Source organism: Podarcis gaigeae (assembly GCF_964106915.1).
Source record: "Podarcis gaigeae genome assembly, chromosome: 4".
Lineage (NCBI taxonomy): Eukaryota > Metazoa > Chordata > Lepidosauria > Squamata > Lacertidae > Podarcis > Podarcis gaigeae.
In genome coordinates this window covers 102,811,091-102,836,985 of record NC_139677.1, presented here as the reverse complement: position 1 = coordinate 102,836,985, position 25,895 = coordinate 102,811,091, and the positions used below count along the sequence as shown (strand labels likewise).

The 25,895-nt window shown below is 46.7% G+C and overlaps 1 protein-coding gene across 2 annotated transcripts in view; it reads right to left on the bottom strand.

The window, feature by feature from the left end:
• The window catches only part of ATG16L2 (autophagy related 16 like 2), a 63,653-nt gene that overhangs the window by 18,095 nt on the left and 19,663 nt on the right, over positions 1-25,895 (bottom strand). Inside the window, exons 5-14 of one of the 2 annotated variants that reach the window (XM_083736780.1) lie at positions 25,503-25,745; positions 24,142-24,207; positions 21,502-21,594; positions 17,396-17,458; positions 15,697-15,805; positions 13,142-13,247; positions 11,748-11,818; positions 5,426-5,497; positions 3,327-3,447; positions 1,757-1,862 (exon numbers count right to left, since the gene is read on the bottom strand). In XM_083736780.1, the coding sequence (XP_083592906.1) occupies positions 1,757-1,862; positions 3,327-3,447; positions 5,426-5,497; positions 11,748-11,818; positions 13,142-13,247; positions 15,697-15,805; positions 17,396-17,458; positions 21,502-21,594; positions 24,142-24,207; positions 25,503-25,745 (1,050 nt within the window). The remainder of the gene's footprint in view (positions 1-1,756; positions 1,863-3,326; positions 3,448-5,425; positions 5,498-11,747; positions 11,819-13,141; positions 13,248-15,696; positions 15,806-17,395; positions 17,459-21,501; positions 21,595-24,141; positions 24,208-25,502; positions 25,746-25,895) is intronic. The other variant, XM_083736781.1, reaches the window with a different exon arrangement.

Genomic DNA, 25,895 nt, shown 5'->3' with positions numbered 1-25,895 from the left:
TATTCTGGGACATGGAGGGAGTTTCAAAAACTCATGTCACCCCTTTCTCACTGTTCAATCTCGCCTTGAACCTGTTGCGCAATAAACTTGGATCTTCTGCAGTTTGCTCCTGTCTCCGGCTGAGCTCATTTTCCTCCGCAGGGACCCACGGACTTAGTCCGATGAGCTGGGTGGCAGAGCAGCCTCGCACCCAGATTTTTGCCGTAACATGCCGAACAGAAGATCGGCCGTTCAAATCCCCGCGACGGGGTGAGCTCCCATTGCTCGGTCCCTGCTCCTGCCAACCTAGCAGTTCGAAAGGATGTCAAAGTGCAAGTAGGTAAATAGGTACCGCTCTGGCGGGAAGGTAAACGGCGTTTCTGTGCACTCTGGTTTCCGTCACACTGTTCTGTTGTGCCAGAAGTGGTTTAGTCCTGCTGGCCACATGACTTGGAAAGCTGTTTGTGGACAAACGCCAGCTCCCTCAGCCTGAAAGCAAAATGAGCGCCGCAGCCCCATAGTCGCCTTTGACTGGACTTAACTGTACAGGGATCCCTTACCTTTACGAGCCTTGGCACGTTGAAGACTAACAAACGTATCATAGAATAAGCTCCCAGTACGTACATTGGCTCCCAGTACGTTTCCGAGCACAATTCAAAGTGTTGGTGCTGACCTTTAAAGCCCTAAATGGCCGTGGCCCAGTATACCTGAAGGAGCGTTTCCACCCCCATCATTCAGCCCAGACACTGAGGTCCAGCTCCGAGGGCCTTCTGGCAGTTCCCTCCCTGTGAGAAGTGACGCTACAGGGAACCAGGCAGAGGGCCTTCTCGGTGGTGGCGCCTGCCCAGTAGGAACGCCCTCCCACCAGATGTCAAGGAAATAAACAACTACCTGACTTTTAGAAGACGTATGAAGGCAGCCCTGTTTAGGGAAGCTTTTAATGTTTGATGGATTACTGTATTTTAATATTTTGTTGGAAGCCGCCCAGAGTGGCCAGGGAAGTCCAGCCAGATGGGCGGGGTATAAATAATAAATTTTATTATTATTATTATTATTATTATTATTATTATTATTATTATTACTACTACTACTACTACTACTACTACTACTACTACTACTAATGGATGGGAGCATCAGATGCATCATAAACAGGGAAACCTGAAAATAAATAGAGCTCTGATGCTGGATGAGACCCATCTAGACCTACATCCATTTCTTACCAGGCTGACCAGATGCAATGAGAAATATGGAAAAAAAGAGAGTGGGTCTGAGCAGATGGGGAAAGCCCAGCAGCCCTCATTCCGACAAGCTGGAAGAAAGAGCATGAGGATGGAGCCTAGATCTTCATTGGGAAGACACTGGACAAGATGCAGAAACCAGCAGTACCAAATAACTGCGGTTCTGCATTTCAAAGAAATCAGTCTTTCATTGTGACACTCTGGAACTCCCTGCCTATTGACATTACCCTTCTCTTTTTGGACCTTGCTTAAAACACTTTTGGTTGGACAAAGCCTAGCCAGACATGTAGAATGCTTGCTTTTAGTTTACTGCTTATTTTATCATTTCAGTTGCTTTTACCAAACATTCATTGTTTTATTCTCTTTGTAAACCATTTTGATGCATTTTTTTTAAAAAAAGTAACTGTCAGCTGGTGTGCAGGTTTTACCAAGTAAAATAACGTAATGGAAAAAAGATTGGTGCCACGACTGAAAAGGCCCCGCCAAACGACAAGGCGCAGCCCTGGTTGCATCGTCACCTGGCTGCTTGGTGGGCTCACCTGCTGTCCCAGAAACGGATGGTCTTGTCGTGATGTCCACTGATGATGAAGGTGTCGCAACACACAATATCGTTGCAATAGGAGAAGACGTCAATGGTTCTGTAGCCTGCCAGAAAAGCCATAGACAGTCGCATCAGGGAAAGGAGATGGATTGAGTCTCTGTTGGTGGGTGATTCCTCAGACCAGATGGCTGAGAGGTCGGCTGCTCTAGATGAGGTTACGCTGCCCCTGAAGGAGCAGGTTCGTAGCTTGGGGGTCCTCCTGGATCCTTGGCTGCCACTTAAGGCTCAGGTCGTCTCAGTGGCCCAGAGTACCTTCCATCAGCTTTGGCTAGTGGCCCAGATACGCCCCTATCAGGACAGGGATAGGCTAACTACTGTTGTCTATGCTCTGGTAACCTCAAGGTTAGATTACTACATTATACCAAGACAGTTCGGAAACTTTAGCTGGTGCAGAACTCAGAGGCCAGGCTGCTCACTAGAGCAAGACGGTTTGAGCATATTGCACCAATCCTGGTCCAACTGCACTGGCTACCGATTAGTTTCCAGGCCCAATTCAAAGTGCTGCTTTTGACCAATAAAGCCTTAGCTGGCTCAGGTCCGCAATACCTCAAAGACTGCCTCTTCCCATGTGAACCTACCCGGACCCTGAGATCATCTTCTGAGGCCCTCCTTCATGTACCTCCTCCTCAAGAGGTCCGGAGGGTGGCAACACGAGAACGGGGCCTTCTCTGCAGTGGCTTCCCGTCTGTGAAATGCTCTTCGAAGGGAAGTTCGCCTAGCGCCTTCACTATACACCTTTAGGCACCAGGCAAAAACATTCCTTTTCCTTTGCCTGACTTGATCTACATCCTATACAGTCATACCTCGGGTTACAGACGCTTCAGCTTGGACTTTTTTGGGTTACGGACTGCTGAAACCTAGAAGTACTGAAACAGGTTACATCCGGGTTTCAGCGGTCGCGTGTGCGCAGACACGCCGCTGTGGGTTGAGAGCACTGTGGGTTGCAAACAGATCATGTTTGCAACCCAAGCATCCACTGTACCCTTTTATAAAATGCTGCATCCTTGCGGGGGGGGGGGGTTATTGGGTTGTTGGTTTTGATTTTACGTATTTGATACTTTATGTGAGCCACCCTGAGACCTTTGGGTATAGGGCGGTATAGAAATTAAATTATAATAATGCTAGTGTGCTGCTTGCTGATCAGAAAGTCGGCGGTTCAAATCCCTGCGACGGGGTGAGCTCCCGTTGCTCAGTCCCTGCTCCTGCCAACCTAGCAGTTCGAAAGCACGTCAAAGTGCAAGTAGATAAATAGGTACCGCTCCGGCGGGAAGGTAAACGACGTTTCCGTGCGCTGCTCTGGTTCGCCAGAAGCGGCTTAGTCCTGCTGGCCACATGACCCGGAAGCTGTACGCCGGCTCCCTCGGCCATAAAGCGAGATGAGCGCCACAACCCCAGAGTCGGACACGACTGGACCTAACGGTCAGGGGTCCCTTTACCTTACCTTACCTTTAGTGTGCTGCTGGATCAAGGCCCCCCCATCCCCACCGGAAGAGTTGGCCATCACTTACACGCCCCTTTGGTCAAGTCCCACTCCTTCACTGTCCTGTCCCGGCTGCCCGTCACAGCTTGGTGCCGGGTGGCTCTGAACTTGGCTGCCGTCACTTTGTCCGTGTGCCCCGTCAGAACCTCCTATGCAAGAGAAGAGTTTGGGGTGTTAAGAGATTAGTTGCTTTTCAGTGCTCCTCCTATCGGACACGAAGAATGGAAGCTCTGAGAAGAAGAGTTTGGATTTGATATCCTGCCTTATCGCTACCCTAAGGAGTCTCAAAGCGGCTAACAAACTCCTTTCCCTTCCTCCCCCACAACAAACACTCCGTGAGGTGAGTGGGGCTGAGAGACTTCAGAGAAGCGTGACTGGCCCAAGGTCACCCAGCAGCTGCAGGTGGAGGAGCGGAGACGCGAACCCGGTTCACCAGATTACGAGTCCACCGCTCTTAACCACCACACCACACTGGCTCTCTAACAGGAGCCTGATGGATCAGGCTAACGGTCCACCTAGTCCAGCGTCCTGTTCTCACAGTCGCCAGCCAGAAGCCCATAACAGAAGGACTGCCTCTTCCCGTATGAACCTACCCAGACCCTGAGATCATCTTCTGAGGCCCTCCTTCATGTACCTCCTCCTCGAGAGGTCCGGAGGGTGGCAACACAAGAATACTTGAGAATACTTTCTTTATCCTGAGCAAACCGTTTTGTATGACTGGCTTTTCGGACTGATGAAGCGTGTAGCGAAACCTGAAATATATCCGGAGAACAGGTCTCCTTTTGCCCACTTGCGCTATTCTCACTACGGTGGTGGCTTTGATTTGATCCATGCATACGGCTTTGTGTTTCCATCTCAAGACCCATTGAAGAACATCTCATCCAGTTCAATCTTTGAAAAACAGCTTTGGAAAACTTTTTCCATATTCTCCAGTGTGTTACCCTTGCCGTTGTGGCGGCAACGGGTTGCCGTTCTGTGATTGGACTTCCGCTACTTGTTGAACGGTTCAATTATCCAGTCTGTATAACGTTTATTGCACATGTAACTTGTTAAGATACAGTTGTACATTTATCCACTCCATGTTTACAGTATCTCTAGGCTTTGTCTTGCACATGGCACCTTAGTATGTTTGTTGTTTGAATGGTTACAAGTCTATCTCTATTCTAGTTATTATTCTAGTAAATTTGGTTTTATAAGCCAGTCTGTGGTGTTGTTGTTTTGTTGTATTATTATTACTGCTACCACATTTGATACTTTGTGTATATACAACACAAGAACGGGGCCTTCTCTGCAGTGGCTCCCCATAAAAAACGTTCCTTTGCAACCAGGCATTTGATTGACCTGATTGACATCCTATGCCCTTTTAAAATGTGGTTCTTTTTCTTTTAAGGGGGGTTGTTATTGGGTTGCTGTTTTTATTTTGATTGTAGTTTTATATTCTGATTTTGTTCTGTGAACCGCCCTGAGACCTCTGGGTATGGAGCGGTATAAAAATTCGATAAATAAATAAATAACACAAGCAGAATTTGTGCACAAGTGCAACTGTCCCCTCCTGTGGTTTCAAGCAACTGGGATTCAGAATCCCTGCTGCTTCCAGATCTGAAAGGCAGAGCATATCCCTCCTGGCTAGTGGCCATCGACAGCCCTCTCCTCCTCCATGAATTTGTCTAATCCTCTTTTCAAGCCATTCATGTTGGTGGCCATCACTGCCTCCTGTGGCAGGGAGTTCCATAGTTTACCATGCACTGTGTTAAGTACTGTACTGTCTTTTATCTCCAACATTCAGCTTCACTGGGTGCCCATGAGTTCTAGCGTTATGAGGAAGGGAGGAAAAATGTTCTCTATCTTTTTTCTCAAGGCCAGGCACAATTTTGTAAACTTTTATCATGTCACATATTAGGGCTGGCGTTCCCCCCTGCCCTTGCTGCTTTCCCCATGAAAAACCGATCTCTGCAGCTGAATTGGAGCAAATGGCAATTCAGCTTTTCCATGGACTGCCATTTGCTCCGATTCCACAATAAAGAGTGGGTTCAGATTCCTTCCTTGGCCCAGAAACCTGGCTTAATAGTTTCCCATTGCACAAATGCACCCCTCCGCCGCAAGCGAAAGGAACCCAGCTGATCTCACCTTGAAACGGCAGTCGTCAACCTTCCACAGCTGAGCAGCATTGTTGTATGTAGCAGCCAAGACGTGAAATCCCTGCCGGGGAGAGAAAGAGAGAGAGGTTGGAGAGGAATCGGACCAGCCACCTCTGCTCTGCCCTGGCTGTGGGACTTGGCTCGGCACTGGGAATGTTTCAAGATCTGTAAGACGGGCAAGTGGGGCTGAACCAAAACGACTCACAAAAAATGTTTCCCCTAGTAGTCCAGGATTAAAAGCAGGAATGGACAGAATTGCACAGCCTCGTTAATGTATTTTTAAAAAACAAGTCTGCTTCAGTCACTACTTTTACTTTGAAGAGATATTGAACACAGTAAAATAGAAAAATAAGCTGCTGGCTGAACCCGCTCTGCAGAAGCGTGTGGGGTCTCTTGTATATTTTCAGCTGCCCCCCACTATCATGGTAGCTGCCAGTGAGCGGCAACCATTTTGAATTCCCCAAAATTCAGAAAGCACCTTGGAACAGGGACTTTGGGGGAAAACAAAATGGCAATCGCCACTGTTTTTTATTTTGATTTTGCAAGCCAGGGCTGAACTGATATTACCCTTGCTGGTACCTTTCCTGGGAAAACCAGAGGCTCACTATGTCAAGTTCCTACTGGAAGACCGGACAAAAACTAGAACAGGAGTCTGCAACCTGCGGCTCCGGAGCCGCATGTGACTCTTTTACACCTTTGCCGCAGCTCCGGGGCGGATACTAGCGAGGGGAGGAGGCGCATTGTGTGCCCCGACACTCCCCACTGTGGCGGGCGCTGTACTGGCTGTGACGTCGCATGGGGGCAGTGCGTGCGTTAGTCAAGCACCATCCCGACGTCACCTTCCCGCCCGCCCGCTACATTGTATGTTTGTTGCATGTGTGCTTGTTGTGGTTTAGTCGTTTAGTCGTGTCCACCTCTTTGTGACCCCCTGGACCAGAGCACGCCAGGCACTCCTGTCTCCCCCTGCCTCCCGCAGTTTGGTCAGACTCATGTTTGTGGCTTCGAGAACACTGTCCCACCATCTGGTCCTCTGCCGTCCCCTTCTCCTTGTGCCCTCCATCTTTCCCAACATCAGGGTCTTTTCCAGGGAGTCTTCTTTTCTCATAATAATAATATAATAATAAAATTTTATTTATATCCCACCCTCCCGAGCCGAAGCTGGGCTCAGAGCGGCTAACTGATTTTATACTGAAATGATTTTATAATGTATTATTTTACCGCCCGCTACATTGTAAGGGGCATGAAGGCTGGTCACTGTTTTGAAGGGGAGTGAAGAACACACACACACAAAAAGGTAACTTGTTAATTTAACGTTTATTTCTATGAGGAGGAGTAATTCTGAGGGGTCAAACAAAGAAATAATAAAAAAGTGACAAAAAAGTTATTTTCATAATGATGAGTTTTGCGGCTCCCACATTTTTTTCCTTCGGAAACTGGTCCAAGTGGCTCTTTTTGTTTTAAAGGTTGCAGACCCCTACACTAGAACATTAGCAGTGGCAAATGTTTTTATCGGTGATTGCAAGAACCAATGATCCCAATCTTTAAGTCTGAACAAAATGCTTGTTTAACCTGGAGGTAGGCTGTCGGAATTGTGCATTGCTTTGTAACGATTTGTTGGGTCTCTGGATTGATTGATTGATTGATTGATTTTGATTTTGTTCTGCAAACCTCCCTGAGACCTCCGGGTATATAAATTCAAATAATAACAATAACAACAACAACAATATCAATTTGCAATGGATTCTGTAAGTTAAACTGGGTACTGAGGCCCTTCTGCATGTCTGTCCTCCTGAAGCTCTTGCCATTCCACGGAAACTGATATTTCCCCATGTTCTAGGAGTACGAGGGAAGCTGACATCTCTCCATCTGCTTAGTCCACCCTTCCTGCTCTCATGTCGGACCGCATTGCAGGGGGTTGGACTAGATGACCCTTGAGGTCCCCCTCAAACTCTATGATTCTAAGAGGAGAACTCATTGTGGGGAGCAGGGCCCCCTTCTGGAGGGGGAGGGCTTCCTTCTGTGCTTCTCCCTGCTTCTTTTCCAACAGCCTAGCACAGTGGGGTCCAAACTTTTTTCAGAGAGGGCCAGATTTGATGAAGTGAAGGGTTGTGAGGGCCAACCAAAGGACCGATCAAAGTTGTTAACCTTTTTTTAGGATTTTACCCCAGGAAATAAACTGTAAACTGCCACAGGGGCTGGATTAAACTGGCTGCCGGCTGGATTTGGCCCCCGAAACAGACTTTGGACATGCCTGGCCTAGCATTTTTTTTACCTTGGGACGGCCATTCATCCCACTAATGAGCTTGGAAAAGCTCATTCTGCAGTCCCTTCCGCCAGGTGGCTGCAGCTGGCCAGTGGGGAGCCCCACATCCTCCCTGCCTTTGGTTCTTATCTTAGGAGGGCGAGAAATCTCTTTTGGTGGGGTGGGAATGATGACTGCAAAGGACCGTGTTGGCATGGCAACAGCCTCCGCAGGAAGCCCCTGCTGCCCCCTGGTGGACGTGGGCAGGAAACACCCCCTTCCAAAGAGCCCCCCCCCCCCCCTGGAAACTGTCTCACACCAGGAGTTCAGCCCTTCCATAATATTTGGGCACTGCACGCTCCGAATACCAGGGGCAATAATAATAATAATAATACTTTATTATTTATACCCTGCCCATCTGGCTGGGTTTCCCCAGCCACTCTGGGCGGCTTCCAACAAAACACTAAATACAATGACCTATTAAACATTAAAAGTTTCCCTAAACAGGGCTCCCTTCAGATGTCTTCTAAAAGTCAGATAGTTTATTTCCTTGACATCTGGTGGGAGGGCGTTCCACAGGGCGGGTGCCACTACCGAGAAGGCCCTCCGCCTGGTTCCCTGTAACTTCACTTCTCGCAGGGAGGGAACCACCAGAAGGCCCTCGGAGCTGGACCTCAGTGTCCGGGCAGAACGATGGGGGTGGAGACGCTCCTTCAGGTATACTGGACCGAGGCCGTTTAGGCCTTTAAAGGTCAGCACACTATGGCAGAGAGAGGGTCTTTTCCTTTTTCTGTTACCTGATCTGTCAAAATGACAATGCTAACAGAGTGTGGCTCGATCCCTATCATTTGGAGGTACGTTTGGTAGGCAGTTCCTAGAATAATAGAATCACAGGTCTGTAGAGTTGGAAGGGACCACAACCCCCTGAAATGCAGGAATCCTTTGCCAAACACTGGGCTCCAATCCACGACCCTGAAGTTAAGAGCCTCACAATTTACCATGGGGACAAATAATTAGACAGGCGGTGTTCAGTCTGGACCAGGTCACACTCGCCTTTAAAATAGCAAGGTTGCAGCTGAGAGGTAATGTTTGATCTACCCCTGACTCTCTGTCATGTGCTTATGATAATCTTTTTTATTCTTGTGAATGATCAAATCAAATCAAATCAAATCAAATCACATAAATTTCGAATTACAAAGCCAAATTTTAAATTTTTGTTGGGGGGACCCATATTTCAAGTTCCGAAGGGGGATTCCGATCATCTTCTTGCTGCTGCGTTAATATCCACAAATCTGTCCAAATAATGTTCATAATTCTATCCAGTCTTATCTTGCTATTTCCACATCTCATCTTGTTCGTATATTTTTCTTTTTTTCTTTATGATGTCTTCTGATAATCTCCTTAAGCAGGTAAACACCAATTATAATCCTGTGTGAATTTTTCTGTTCGTCCAATCATCATATCAAGATGGTTTCCATATATCATCACTTTCATAAATAACAGCACTCTTTCCATCATTAATCTCGCAAATCTGTCGCTCTTTAGTCCCTCTGAGGAGGCTCACCCACAATATGAAAACAGATCTGTTCCTCGTCCCAGTCATAAGTCTTTCGACAGAACTTGCCAAAATGGCGACGCTATTTTTTGCTGCGTCATTCCAAAGCTCTTATGCTTTCCACGATCGTCTTCAAACATGCTTTGGTTAGAAAATTATCTCCACACAGTCTTAAATCCACAGCTTAAGTCATTTAAACGGCATTTCTGACTTGTGACTTGTGGGGGGGGGGGATTCTTGCTTAATCACATAGAGAAAAGAAAGTTTTTCCCCCTCCCCCATCCAGTCCCGTTGCCGGACATACCGAGCCTCAGTGTGTCTTCTCATGATTTATTCTTGTTCCTCTGACCTGTCTTGTTTATCAGAGATCTCTTCAGTTAGCAGTCTTTACTCCCCCTTCTTCCTTGAAATATGTGCATTCGCTTTCTCCTAATTGTTTCTTTTGAAGTTCTTACAGCTAGAGGCGCAAATCAGAGACAGCGTCCAGGAGCGCCGAGATCCGCACAAGGGCTTTCTGCCTAGTGCCCTCACCCCCACAAATTTGGGGGTGGTATAGGGCACAGCAGGCAAGGGCAGTCCCCCCCCCCCACACGCTTGGGGGGGCAGGGAGGCTGTTTACTCCCATCACAGCCTCTTAATTACCTTGTGTGGGTCAGAGAGATGTTATTGTCAGCCATCTTCTGATGCGCCCCTAGTGCCCCCCCCCCCGCGAATGATGCTGCTTTCAACGTGCATTTTATATTGGACATTTTATGTTGAGCAATGTTCTCTCCTGAAACGTTTAAGATCATTTTCGTTGTTGTTGTTAACTTTGCTGTGTTCAAAGTGCAATCTGCAGTTGACCTCTTTTGGAAATCTTTAAGATAATATTTTCGCATCCAGCCAGTTGTGTTGCTTTGAATGTGTACGTACTTGACTTTCGTCAGTAGTGTTTTATTCCACTGTTTTACTTGATGTAGGTTGCAAACTGCTTTGAGATTCCAGCCCACCCCCCCAGAAAAAGCGGAAGTGATATGAAATGAGGAGGAGGAAGAAGAGGAAGAACATAAGAAGTGCCTGGTGGATCAGGCCACCCCACCTAGTCCAGCATCCTGACACTCCTCTAATGTACAGATGCTAAAATCCTAGAACTGTAGAGTCACAAGGGACCCCCAGGGGTCATCTAGCCCAACCCTCTGCAGTGCAGGAACAAGAGACAAGGCTTTAATGCATGAAACTCACAGATCAGTCTTCCCCAACCTAGTGCCCTCCCAATGGATTGGACTACTGCGCTCGCTGGGGCTGATGGGACCTGTAGCCTAAAGCATCTTGAAGGAACCAGGCTGGTGAGTAGTAATAATAATAATAATAATAATTTATTCTTTATATGATTCTAGTTAGAGTATATGTGAGGTTAGTATCCTTTGCTCCACTGTGATGGGAAAGACTTTCCTTGGCCTGCTGCCAGTCCGAGTTGACAATATTGGGCTAGATCAGCAATGTCCAACCAGTCGACCACAATCGACAGGTAGGTCAGCAGGGTTCTCCAGGTCAATCGCGGGAGTAAAAAAAGAGACTGCCCTGTTGCTCCTGAGCGATCGTGAGGTGCCCCGCCCCTGTCGCTATGCCCCATCGTCGCCGTTGGCGGTGCTGTGAAAGGTTTTATTCCCTTCGTCTGGGGCAGAGTGGGGGATGAAGGGATGGCTTTGGACTGTTGGGTAAGCGATTAAAGGCAACCCTCCCCCACAAAACCTCAGCAACTGTGGGCTCCCCCCACCCTAAAAAAGCTGAACAGCTAGGGGCAATGACAATGGGTAGATCACAGCCAGTTTTATTATACTGTGAGATCGCAGTCTCTATAGAGTTGCATGTGCCTGGGCGAGATAAACCGCTTGGCTCGTTCAGTACAGTGGTACCTCAGGTTACATATGCTTCAGGTTACAGACCCTTCAGGTTACTGACTCTGCTAACCCAGAAATAGTACCTTGGGTTAAGAAGTTTGCTTTAGGATGAGAACAGAAATCGTGCGGTGGCAGTGGGAAGCCCCATTAGCTAAAGCGGTGCTTCAGGTTAAGAACAGTTTCAGGTTAAGAACGGACCTCCGGAACGGCTAGCGGAGCGCTGCGCTAATCCCGAAGCTTGGGGCGTGCGGAGCTCAGCGCGCCCCAAGCTTCTGGGTGCAGGCAAGCTCTCCGCTAGCTGTGGGAGAGCTGTGTCTCCCGCGGCTAGCGGATAGCTTCCTGAAGGCTGGAGAGCGAGAGGGGTCGGTGCGCACCGACCCCCCTCGCTCTCCAGGCTTCAGGGAAAGCCTGCATTCGCCCCATAGGATGCACACACATTTCCCCTTCATTTTTGGAGGGGGAAAAGTGCGTCCTATAGGGTGAACAATACGGTAAGTACTTAACCCGAGGTACCACTGTAAAAGGCGAGGAGGGAAGGACCTTTGCAAATGGAGCGCAACTTCCAGGCAAGCCCAAACCACAGTGCCTCCTCCAAACAACCAGCGGCGTTTGCCCTGCTGCGATTCACACTCACCGATGGGTCAAACTCGACGCTGGTGATGCCTCCGTTAGCCCCTTCCAGTGTCTTCATCTTCTCCATTCGGCCTGCAGGAAGGCAAAACAGAACAGGCAAGGTAGCCTAGAGCAGCAACAATTAGAACCGACACTTCCCTGCATATGGAAAAAAGCACCAGGAAACTCGGCAAGAAGCAGACAGTGCACTTTCCAAAGAGAGAGAGATTCCCCCACCCTGGATCTGAGATCTTTTCTCCTTGTTCCACGACTCTGCCTTGTGAAAATCTTATCTCACCTGCAGAACTGAAGCTCAGCTAAGCAAAATCTCTCGCACACCTGATAAGATCCAATGTGGCTTCTACTTCCGTGCATCGGCAAGACATTTTGTTTGTTTGTTTCATTTCGCTTCGTTTAAGGAATGAACGAGCCTCAAGAAAAGACTGGTGCGGAAACAAAGCCTAAAGCCGAGGCCAGAAATCTCTTATAAAGGCAGAGACAGCAACTCACTTGCGTGATCTCAAGAGATTTGAGCCGGACAGTTGCCAGCCCGAGCAGACAGCTGTCAGAGATCTCTAATACTTTTATACATTAAAAAATAAAATAGTGTGCAATAGGTAAAATGGTAAAGGACCCTTGAATGGTTAAGTCAAAGGTGACTATGGGGTTGTGGCGCTCATCTCGCTTTCAGGCCGAGGGAACCAGTGTTTGTCCGCAGACAGCTTTCTGAGTCATGTGGCCAGCAAGACTAAACCGCAATAGGACACTGTGATGAGAGTCAGAGTGCACAGAAATGCCGTTTACCTTCCCACCAGAGTGTTACCTATTTATGTACTTGCACTGGTGTGCTTTCAAACTGCTAGGTTGGCAGGAGCTGGGACAGAGCAACAGGAGCTCACCCCGTCGTGGGGATTCAAATTGCCAACCTTCCAATCGGCAAGCCCAAGAGGCTCAGTGGTTTAGACCACAGCGCCACCCATGTCCCTATCAAGGTAAAGGTAAAAGGTAAAGGACCCCTGGATTGTTAAGTCCAGTCAAAGTAGAATATGGGGTTGCGGTGCTCATCTCGCTTTCGATGTCGAGGGAGCCAGTGTTTGTCTGCAGGCAGTTTTCCAGGTCATGTGGCCAGCAGGACTAAACTGTTTCTGGCACAATGTGACACTGTGACGGAAACCAGAGCGCACGGATACTCTGTTTACCTTCCCACCGCAGTGGTACCTATTTATCTACTTGCACTGGCGTGCTTTCGAACTGCTAGGTTGGCAAGAGCTGGGACAGAGCAACAGGAGCTCACTCGGTCATGTAGATTTGAACCGCCGACTTTCTGATCGGCAAGCCCAAGTCTCGGTGGTTGAGACCCCAGCGCCACCCACTGTGTGCAACCATCAACTAATACCCCTCTGCGCATCTGCTCACCTCCTGCCACATTCCAGAGCCTGATCAGCTTGTCAGCCCCGCCAGTGGCCAGCACGGATGAATTGGGACTGAACCTGGCAGCGTTGATTTCGGAGGCATGGCCTTCCTAGAGAAAAGGGGAAAAGAACAAAGCAATTGGTCCCTTACCTTTCCCACCCTGATCTGGCCACAGTGATCCACAAGACTGTCACCTCCAGGCTTGACTACTGTAATTCGCTCTATGCGGGGCTGCCCTTGAAACTGTCCCAGAAACTCTAGCGGGTGCAGAATGCTGCAGCGAGGCTCCTCACGGGGTCCCTGCCATGGGAGCATATTCACCCAGTGCTTTACCAGTTGCACTGGCTCCCGGTGGAGTATCGGGTCAGGTTTAAGGTGCTGCTTTTGACCTTTAAAGCCCTTTGTGGCTTAGGGCCCTCATATTTATGGGACTGCCTCTCCTGGTCTGCCCTGCAGAGGACCTTAAGGTTCATGAATAATCATAGTTTAGAGGTCCCGGGCCCTAAGGAAGTCAGACTATCCTCCACCAGGGCCAGGGCCTTCTCAGTGATGTCTCCGACCTGGTGGAATGCTCTGCCCCATGAGACCAAGGCCCTGCAGGATTTCACTTCCTTCCGCAGGGCCTGTAAGACAGAGCTATTCTGCCTGGCTTTCAATTTGAACTTAGCCTGATCTTTTATTCCCCTTCCTTCCCTCCCCCTCCCCTTTTTATGAAGATTCCCCGCTCTGGGATCCCACAGGTAATTCTCCCCTGGTCTCCTCACTGGCCCAAATAGGACTAATTTAGCCAGCTAGCCCTGGTGAGCATCTAATGTTTATTGGATGGATTTTCCCCCTAAATTGATTTTTGAATTCTGAATTTATTATTCATGTTTTATACTGTATTTTATGCTGTTTTTGGTTGCATCAATTAAGTGTTTTAAATTTGTTGTTAGCCGCCCTGAGCCCGGTTTTCTGAACTGGGAAGGGAAGGGGTATAAATAAATTATTATTATTATTATTATTATTATTATTATTATTATTATTATTATTATTTAGACCAGGCAGGGGTGCCATGGAAGTCCAACAAGTTTCTCTTCTGAAGTAGATATGGGAATTCTGCTGGTGGGGACAATTGCAACCCAAACTCATCCTCCAGTCGCGTTCCCTTTCTGTCAGCGTGTGCAAGAAAAATGACTAGGAGCCAGATGCACAAATTATCAAGAAGAAGAATTAAGAAGAGTTACAGATAGGTAGCCGTGTTGGTCTGCCATAGTCAAAACAAAAAAAATTCCTTCCAGTAGCACCTTAAAGACCAACTAAGTTAGTTCTTGGTATGAGCTTTCGTGTGCATGCACACTTCTTCAGATACACTGAAACAGAAGTCACTCAGCTGTGATGAGCCTGTTGACGACTCTTAACGACTGCAATAGGTCTTACAGGAAAAAGCAAGGGGTGAGAAGGTGAAAAATGGCTTTGTCATGTATAATGAGATAAGAATCCAATGTCTTTGTTCAGACCAGGTCTCTCCATGTCTTCTGTAAGACCTATTGCAGTCGTTAAGAGTCGTCAACAGGCTCATCACAGCTATCTGCCAACCACCCATTCCCACCACCCTTCTGAGTAATACCCCTCCCCACCTTCTCACTATATAGAAGGGTCTGGTGACTTCTGTTTCAGTGTATCTGAAGAAGTGTGCATGCACACGAAAGCTCATACCAAGAACTAACTTAGTTGGTCTTTAAGGTGCTACTGGAAGGAATTTTTTTTGTTAAGAATTAAGAAGAGCCCTGCAGCTGGATCCGGCCAATGGCCCGTCTAGTCCAGCATCCTGTTCTCAGGGTGGCCACCCAGATGCCCCCACAGGAAGCCCACAATCAGGATTCGAACACAAGAGCCCTCTCCCCACCCACGATTCCCAGCAACTCACATTCAGACAGTACTGTCTCCGACACCGGTGGAACCAGTGTGGTGTAGCGGTTAGAGTGCTGGACTAGAAACCTGGGAGACCAGGGTTCAAATCCCCGCTTGGCCACAAAGCTCACTGGATGACAGTCTCAATCTAACCTACCTCACAGGGTTGTTGTGAGGACAGAATGGGCAAGGAGAACTCTGCACCCCACCTTGAGCTCCATGGAGGAAAAGGTGGGGTATAGATGCAAGAAGAAATAATAGCAGTAGTTATTTCCCCCAGTTCATCCATAAAAATGCAGCTCCCTTCGGCAAATGGCTAGAAGATATATACAGATTTGCAACACGAGTGTATAAACGTAGACTTGCCATGGACCAATTTAACGATATCGGGGGTTAATTTCTATATTAGGTTAAATGTGGGTTAGCTACAGTAACAATCTTGTAATGTTTATAAGTTCTGCTTTTGTTTTGTTTTGTATATGAGTTTCCTTCCTTTCTTTCTTTCTTTCTTTCTTTCTTTCTTTCTCCTTTTCCTTTTTCTCTCACCCCCCCTTCCCAAGTCTTATTTTACCCTGTGCACTTACAATTATATACACATTACTTGTTTTTAGTCATCTAGCAGGCTCTTCTAGGTGGCACCTGGTGCTTGGGGATTTCAGATTTACCTGTTCGTCGCTCACTCTTGACGGAAGGCAGGCAGCCGCACAGGAGGGAATGTAATAGTACCGTTCCTCCGAGGGGTTGCTGAAGGAGCTCCCGCGTTTCATCCTGAAACTAACAGGTGAAAGTTTTGCACCGTCTTGGATACAGACATTATCACCTAGCATTTCTTGCTCTCCCCCTCCTTCCAACTTCATAATAATAATAATAATAATAATAATAATAATAATAATATACTATTTATACCCCACCCATCTGGCTGGGTTTCCCAAGCCACTCTGGGCGGCTTCTAACAAAAGATTAAAATACAATAATACATCAAATATTAAAAACTTCCCTAAACAGGGAACTTCCCTAAACCATAGCAATTTTCAACTTGCTGTGATGTCAAATTAAATATCACAGGTTTTTCTGTCTTCAGACAGTCAAATGCTACACAGCTAAGCTGCTTAGAAGGACGTCCAAATCAAGTAAACTGGTTCGCCTGCAAACAAGCACTGGAGACATCATCCAAGCCGCAGTTTCCAGTTCCACTTTGGATACAACCATGGTCTGCAGGAACCCTATTTGCTCTGAATGAGACCTCAGGGAAAACCACAAGGAACTGAGAACCAGGAAATGGATCAACTTCAAACGTGGAAGAAGGCTGCCCGGACAGGGGATACAAGTTAAAGGTTGTGCATTTGAAAGTTTGTGAAAATGCACGAAGCTAGTGACAAATCTTTCACAGGGGTGGGGAGTAAAATGCCAGTTTTGACTTTCAGTTATGTAAACTTTTAAGTCTATAGTTCTGGAAGTGAGAAGGAGGGAGGGGAGATGGATATTGCTACAGAAACTCTTGGCTACAATGAATGTGTTAGCCCTCTATGTAATCAGTACTGGATTTACGTATAAACTAAACAAGCTACAGCTTAGGACCCCACTCTCCTGGGGGCCCCAAAAAAAAATTAAAGGGGGAAAAACTGGATGTACATTTCCAAAATATAAGATTAAAAACAAATAAAATAAAACCTACATACAGCAACAGTGTTTTGTTTTGTTTTGTTTTGTTTTGTTTTGTTTTGTTTTGTTTGTTTTGTGTTGTGTTGTGTAGGCTCCTATGATTTACGGTAAGTCATGGGCCCCGCCTGCTAGCCTGCTCCTAAAATATCACTGGTTTGCTCCTTTCTATATACAGTGGTACCTCGGGTTACATACGCTTCAGGTTACAGACTCCGTTAACCCAGAAATAGTACCTCGGGTTAAGAACTTTGCTTCAGGATGAGAACAGAAATCGTGCTCCAGCGGCGCAGCGGCAGCAGGAGGCCCCATTAGCTAAAGTGGTGCTTCAGGTTAAGAACATTTTCAGGTTAAGAACGGACCTCCGGAACGAATTAAGTACTTAACCCGAGGTACCACTGTATAGGGTGCCTACATTCTGCATGGACTGGTTGTATGGCAAGATGTGCAAATGACTTTAGATACCTATTATGTCCATAAATTACCATATAGCCTATATTCAACACATATATTCAATTTTCCATCCCCGTAGAGAAGAGATCTGTGCAACACTGAAGTTTGCTACCTTACCCACAGTTGATCCAGATAAAAAGCTAGTATCATCAAAATGATTCAGGATCTTATCTTGATTCTTTGGGGGCAATTCAAACACACGCTCCGGACCCAAGTAACCCTGAATGCATAGAAATGGAGCAACCAACTTACTCAAACAAACCCTTGAAAACACCCACGTATCTGGTGAGGGTCATGGAAGTGGCAGAAGCAGATCTAAAACAAGAAGTCAAGAGGAAAAAAGCGATGAACACAGGAATTACACTGGAGAACAAAAAAAAAATTCATTTTCTGTTGCATGAGATTTTTCAACTGTTCTTATATGTTCTTTCAATGCTGATTTCAAATCTGAAATCGATTTTCATGTACATGCTATAGTTATCTTGTAATTTTCGACTTTTGCCGATATGTCATATTTACACTGGAGATAAGTGGGCACTGACACGTTGATCTACCCTAACCACATGGTAATTATTGTTTTGCAAACTTAAGTTTTCTTTATTTTTATAGTTTTGTAACCTAAATATTTGTATTTGTATTTTTCAGATTGGAACATGGCTTCTTCAAGTAGACAAAAGTGTGTAAACAAGGTAGAACTACTTTTTCCTTCCAGGATAGTGGTTTGGGTTTCGTTTCTCGTTCCTCCCATGTGCGAAATTCATTTTCAGCATTCTAAACAACTCCTTTCTTGCCAGAGCAAGTTGTGCCATAGCTGAACTGCAGAACCACAGAGTGGACCCAGGAGGAATCTGCTGTTCCCTAGTTCCGCAAGAGATCGTAAAATACATTTCTTAAAAAACCAGAAGCATTTCTCCTGGATAAAGTAGGGGAAGAAATTCCAAAAAGGGACTAAAAATTGTTTCTGTATGCAGCTACGGCAGCAAGGAGTCTTTTAGATCCCGCTTCATTTTCTGGTGCTTTTCTGAGATCCCGCTTCATTTTCCGGAGCTCCTCAGTAAACCAAGGGGCCCGGTTTCGACGGGGTCGCAGAGGGCGCTTAGGCGCGATCTCATCAATGGCTGCCAAGAGCCGGTTATTCCAGTCCTCAACAAGGTCATCTAATGAGTCGCCAGGAGGAGCAGGGTTCCGCAAGGCTTGTCGGAATCTATCAGGATCCATCAGTTTTCGCGGACGAGCCCAAATGGGTTCGCCACCCGAGCTGGGGAGGAGCGGGAAGTCTATCTTGGCTTTCAGAGCGTAGTGATCAGACCATGGCACTTCCACAGCAGGGAGCATGATCACATCTATGCCAGCCCCAAAGATCAGGTCCAGCGTGTGGCCTGCTTGATGAGTGGGGCCCAAAACAACCTGGGAGAGCCCTAGTGTTGCCATGGAAGTCACTAGGTCCAGAGCCTGTGAGGAGGGAGCGGCATCGGCATGGACGTTGAAGTCTCCCAAAACCAGTAGGTTTGGGAACTCCAAGGCCCAGCCCGCCACCACCTCCAGCAAGTCTGACAGGGTGGCTGCAGGTGTGCTGGGTGGTCGGTACACCAGCCAGACAGCCAAGCTCTCCTTGGTGCCCCACACGAGACCAACACATTCAATGCCGGAGATCGCTGGTGATGGCAGAGCTCTGAAAGAGCAATCCTCCCGGAATAACAATGCTACTCCTCCCCCCCGACCCACAGTCCGCGATTGATGGAGGACAGAGAAACCTGGGGGTGTTATCTCATGTAGGGAGACTACTTCGCCTTCCCGTACCCAGGTCTCCGTCACGCAAGCCAGGTCAATCCCCTGCGAGACAAAAAATCACGCATGGTGGCGGTTTTGTTGCCTATGGACCTGGCATTGCACAGCACCAATGACGGAGGTGTGTAATCCTTGCTCTCCCTACCCTCATCCCTTGGGATGGGGCGTAGATTGGAAGGGATTCGAGGATCACTGCATCTCGAAACCCTTCGCCGATAGAGATATCTAGCCCCACCGCCATTCCTCCCTTGCCCTTCAATTGTGGAAATCCCAGATCCCATACTAGCCTCCCCAATAGATGGGTAACATCCCCTCAATAACAAGTCATCCTTGGGCCAGGACTCATGGGTCAAAGTGGTATGGGAAAGAGGTGGAGGTCTGATAGGGTAAGTATCCCTAGAAGATAAAACCCAACCAACCGCACCCCAAGCGGGGGGGACAGTCCCATGGTGTTTCATTAACTGTCAATCCCCCTCTCCCTCCTGGGTTAATTGGAGGATTGTTGGTTCTATCTGTGGCTGTGGAAGTATTAATGAGGTATGTGTTATAAAATGTGGATCACTGGCCAACAAAGAGCCAGATTTGAATTCAGAAGATCTGTCCATCCTGTCTCACCAGGAGTACAGTAGAGAAGGCTGATCATTCTGGTAAGTTTTTGGAACATTAGGCAAAGGTCCAGATGTAGATTTGGTGCTGGATATCTCCAGATTGTCAGCAACATAGATTTCTTTATGTGTTGTTGCCATAGAAATGTCGGAGACGCCAAATTCCTCATCTAATTTGGTGTCGTTTGAAAAGGGAACAGGGAGTTGCACTGATGTCTTTCGATGGGATAAAGAGCTGTTGGACGTCTTTAAATATTGTGCTGTAGGCTCTACTGTCCTTATATTTTGGGTAGAAATCTCAGTCTTTATACTCATTAGCCTCTTCTTCAGGTCTTGTAATTCTAGGCTTACAGAGTTATTTTCTTCCTTCAGGCAATTAGTATTTCTAGTGTTGAGCTTGGTTTCCTTTATCCACATTAGCTTTGACTCTATGCAAGGGACCAATTGCCTCCTAGTTTCGTCCTTAAATACCCTCACTGGGCGGAGAGAATGGAACCACCATAGGGTATCCTTTATCTCCATGAGTCGAGATGGGAGGGTTGATGACCTAAAGGTCATAAATAGGCGCATGGTGTTTCTCAAGGTAGGCAGGAAGTGGAAATTTTCTAGATCTACATTTCGGTAATGGTAATTCAGGAGCTGAGACAAGGACATAGTAATTTGTCTGCGGTTCATCCACCTATGAGTGTATCGGTGAATCTCAAGCATTATCTGGTTCGTTTGCAAGACTTGACAGGACCTCAATTCATCCATAGTTTGAGTTGGTGAGTTGTTAACAGAGTCATTTCTTATCATCCTTTTAAGCCCTTGGGCATTTAAAGGGGAGGAACTAGTATCCAATTGTTTCTCAATGTTAACTATTCTGGTGAGGATTTCATCCAGTCTTTGGAGAACCAGAACCATAGTTTCTGCAGACAACATGCAAATCTCTTGGTAGGGTTGAAAGCAGGCTCCTCTGATATCTTGTTCTAGAGGCCTGGGTGGGTCAGCGTTAGGAGTGGGAGGAATCCCTCCTGCTCTTGCCCTCTTGGACGGATTAGCTTTTTCTGGGAGGAGGGGGGTCGGGTCATTGACATCCTCCTTAAGGGGGGGTGAGGTTCCCCCAACGTTGTTACTCACTGTTTGTTCTATTTGCTCTGTTTTCTCGGTTTCCTCAACCCATAACCTTGTGGTTATGGTAACCACAAGGTGGAGGGGCGAGTCGACCAGCTCATATGAGCAAAAAGTAATGTGCAAAATGAGGATGCATTTACGAATTATAAAATGGAAATTCAATAAAATATTATTTTTAAAAAGAGTTCGCAATTTTCCTGTGCCACAAACATGCACAGACAAGCCCCTCAAACGATGGCTCTTTCTGTAGCCCATGGGTAGGCAAACTAAGACCTGGGTGTCAGATCCGGCCCAATTGCCTTCTAAATCTGGCCTGTGGACAGTCTGGGAATCAGTGTGTTTTTACATGAGTAGAATGCGTCTTTTTATTTAAAATGCATCTCTGGGTTATTTGTGGGGCATAGGAATTCGTTCGTATATTTCCCCCCCAAAAAATATACTAAATATACTATATATGGTCTGAGGGACAGTGGATTGGCCCCCTGCTGAAAAAGTTTGTTGACCCCTAATGTAGCCCCTGCCTAAGCCCCTCTCAAATTTTCAGCCTGTGAGGACGAGATTCTAAGGGGAAATTCTGCACAGAATTTCACTCTCTGCAGAGAAAAGCCAAAGGCAGCCTTTGCAGCCTTTGCATGCATCCCTCAAACGCAGGAGGCTCTTAAGATGGATTTTTATGATTGTTTTCATCAGCGTTTTTTTTAAAAAAACTGTCATGTTTTCTATGTGCTGCGTTCTTCTTGTTGCTGCAAGACTTTGATGGGAGGAAAGGATGCAAAAATCCAACCAATTTAAAAGGAAGCTAATGCAATAACAGCAATACAAAAACTATGAGCACCACAGTTCATGTCTCACCGAAAGGGCCTTTTCCACATCTTTTCGCCAGGCTCCCCCTGGGCCTCTCTGTGGGGCATCCTTTGCTCATCAGCCTTCCCTTCTTCTGGCTCTCTGGCGAAGAGAAAACATGCAGAAAATTAGGGAGCACAAGAGCAAGAGCGACAATATTTTAATGAATTTATTGCATTTACAGATCACCTTCTTTCTCCAAGGGCCTCAAGGAACACGGATCTCCCTATTTACTGTAATTCCCCCAACAGCAACAACAACCCTGTAAGGTAGGTTAGGCTGAGAGGGAGTGAGAGGCCACCCGGTGGCAGAGTGGGGATTTGAACCTGGGTCTCTCAGATCCTAGTCCATTATTATTATTATTATTATTATTATTATTATTATTATTAAAGGTTAAAAAATTGTGTCGGTGCATTCAGGAAGTGTATCCGCTGGTGGATAACCAAGTTCCAAATCTGGAAATATAATAATAGTTGCATTGCGCATATGTGTGTGTGTGTGTGTGAATATACATATATATATACACACACACACACCATACTTTCCCGTGTATTTTTCTTTAAAAATTATGTTAAGAAAAGGGGGGTCATCTTATACATGGGACAATTTCCCCCCATTTTCTTCATTTAGAGTCCCCAAAAATAGGGGGCGTCTTATACATGGAGGCGTGTTATACACAGAAAAATACTGTGTGTGTGTGTGTGTGTGTACACACACACACACACACACACACATATATATATATGATAGCTTGCAAATAAATATCTATGTATTGGAATAATAATTTCACTTATAGATAAAGGTAAAGGGACCCCTGACCATTAGGTCCAGTCGCGGATGACTCTGGGGTTGCCGCGCTCATCTTGCTTTACAGGCCAAGGAAGCCGGCATTTGTCCACAGACAGCTTCCGGGTCATGTGGCCAGCATGACCAAGCCGCTTCTGGCGAACCAGAGCAGTACACGGAAACACCGTTTACCTTCCCGCCGGAGGGGTACCTATTGATCTGCTTGCACTTTTACGTGCTTTCGAACTGCTAGGTGGGCAGGAGCAGGGACCGAGCAACGGGAGCTCACCCCGTCGCGGGGATTCGAACCGCCGACCTTCCGATCAGCAAGCCCTAGGCTCTGTGGTTTAGAACACAGCACCACCCGCGTCCCTAATTTCACTTATATACTTTCATAAGAGACAATTTTTTAAGTTTCCGATCTGCACACATAGTCTGGGAGGTGCAGATCAAGCCAGAGCGAATTCCCCAAGCCTTCCTAATGACAGGAAAAGGTCTCTTCGTCCCAGAGGCCACCTGGAGGGACATCGACAAACCGGCTGTCTCGCGGAGACAGCAAACTGCCTTGGAGCATTTTAGGTCTTGGCGGAAAGGTGTTGCGCTCAGCATGAGGAGCATGGGGCCAAGATTGCACATTTCAGCAGCAGTCTTGCTCTCTCCCTCCCACCTGGGTATTTAATTAGCCAGCAGCCCTGGGGACACAACGATCAACAATCAACGTACCAATTAACTCAGGCTCTTTGCAGCTCCCTCTGCATCATCACCAGGTTTATATACAAACATTTCGGTGGCCAGCCCAACAATTTGTTTCAGCTCAACCAAGAGGAGGGGGGGACAGGGAAGATGAGGCTAGATAGATTACATAGATGGACAGATAGATAGATAGATGATATATAGATGATATAGAGAGCGATATAGATATATATTCTGCCTTTCAACCAGGCAGAGGGCCTTCTCGGTAGTGGCGCCCGCCCTGTGGAATGCCCTCCCATCAGATGTCAAAGAAATAAACTTTTTAGAAGACATCTGAAGCACCCACCCTGGAAGAATGGCAGATGAAAGTGATAGACTATATGGAACTGGCGGAAATGACTGGCAGAATCCGGGACCAGGGAGAAGAGTTGGTGGAAGAAGACTGGAAGAAATTCAAAGACTATTTGCAGAAACATTGTAAAATTAATGAATGTTAAAATGATGTCGGATTGAAATGAAGCGGTCTTAGCAACAAGGTTAAAAAGAATATATAAAAATGGATTGATAACGGATGAAAATATAAAGCTATAATATGTTAAGATATAGAATTAAGATAAAAACAAAGAGGGAAAGGATTTGCTGAATTAACCATGCGAACTGGAATACAAAAAAGGGAGGTGTGAGGAGGTCAGGGAAACAAGTAAATGAAATATAAGATATGAAAAGATTAGATTGTTTTCTATTTATTTTTTCTGTATTTTGCATTTTTTCTATGTATTTTTGTACTTTTTTATTTTTCTTTTTTCTTCTTTTTTCTTCTGTAGCTTCTTTCTCTTTGTAAAACTTTAATAAATATCTTTTTTTAAAAAAATAGAAGACATCTGAAGCAGCCCTGTTTAGGGAAGTTTTTAATGTTTGATGTTTTGTCTTCTTCTTCTTCTTATTGTTGTTGTTGTTATTATTATTAATATTCTGTTTGGAGTCGCTCAAAGTGGCTGGTGAAACCCAGCCAGATGGGCAGGGTAAAATAATAAAATAAATTCTTCATTATTATTATTATTATTATTATTATTATTATTATTATCATCATTATCATTATCATTATCATTATCATTATCATCCTTATTCTTATTATCCGAAGATCTTTGAGGACCCACAAGCATGACTTACCCCTTAATGCCAACCGGGGTCCTGGCTGCCTTCTTCAGCTCCTTGGCCAGCCGGTCTTGCTTTGCCCTGCAACGAGAGGATGGGGATCAGGGTGTGTGCAAGAGATGCTCCTTCCATACCTCCTGCTTGCTAGATTTTCCTGGTCCTTTTGGGAGACAGGGCTGTGCTTCTGTAAGGATGGGGTGAGGTCACGGGTTATGTACTGAGCTTGGATCCTAGAGCAATAGGCAGGTAGGATCCCAGAAGGCAGAAACCTGCCTATTGTTCTAGGATCCATGCTTTGGTTTCCAAATGTTTTGGAAGTCAAACGGACTTCTGGAACAGATTCCGTTCAACTTCCAAGGTATAACTGTATCCTAAAGGTGCCGTCATCTTTATTCCAAGGAAACCAAACTTGGGGCAAGTTAAACCCTAGAGTTTCTCACTGATCAAAGACAGCATTTCAAAACCCTGATGAAATTCAGGACGTGTATCTTTTGGTGCTGACAGAGTCAGCATCTGACACCTCCCCAATCTTATCCCATTTGCGACACAAAGACTGTTCCTGCAAACAGCCAGCAGGGGGTCGCTTTTACTTTCGCAAGATTGTATGTATTGCCCTGGGCTGTACTCGAGGGACGATTCCAACAGATTCTACACGAAAAACGCTTATGTCCCTGTGGAGATGGCACACCAAATCGGTGGTGCATGCCCTTCTGGCTTGCACTCTTTATAAAGACTTATCACCCCTATTTTATTGTCCATTCCGGTTCGCCCAGCCACTGTCACAGTGTCCTTTCTCCTGGCAGATCAAGATGAGCAGGTAACAGCAAAGGTTGCAGGGTTTTTAGCTGGGGCAATCAGAATAAGATCCACTATTCGACTACGGATTCAAAACCCTAAAATGTGTTTTATATACCGTATTTTTTGCTCTATAAGACTCGCTTTTTCCCTCCTCAAAAGGGGAAATGTGTGTGCGTCTTATGGAGCGAATGCAGGCTGCGCAGCTATGCCAGAAGCCAGAACAGCAAGAGGGATTGCTGCTTTCACTGCGCAGCGATCCCTCTTGCTGTTCTGGCTTCTGAGATTCAGAATATTTTTTTCTTGTTTACCTCCTCCAAAAACTAGGTGCGTCTTGTGGTCTGGTGTGTCTTATAGAGGGAAAAATACAGTACTTGCCTTTTTCTTTCTATTCTTTGAATATTGTATTCTCGTTTTATTGCTATGGCCGATGGCTGACGCAAATAAAGATTCATTCATTCAGCCAGCAGGGGGCACTTCAGCCCACACTTCCCCCATTCCAGACTCTCCGGATCTGAAACGCTGCTGCCCCCCACGCCCTGACCGCCCTCCCCGTTTCGCATGGGGGGGGGGTCGCCCACCTCTCGAGGGCCTTGTTCCTGTGCTCAGCGGCCTCCGCTTTCTTCTGCATGAAGCACCTGAGCAGCTCCAGGCCTCTCTCGGCCGCCCGGCGGAACTCCCCGTCCTGCTGCAGGTAGCGCTGGTGCAGAGAGACGTAGTCTTCCTTCATGGCGATGGTCCTGCGGCTCAGCTCCTCCACCTGCTCCCGCAGCAGGCGATGCTCGGCCTCCAGCTCAGAGACGTGTCCACTCAGACCGGCCAGCCTGTAGCAGACCAAAGCAAAGGGTGAAGGCAGGGCGTCAGAAGAACCAGCTGGATGAGGCCCTTCCAGCCCAGCACCCGGTTCTCCCAGGGGCCCATTATGGGAAACCCGCAAGCAGGATTCGAACACAGGAGCAACTCTCCCCTCCTGT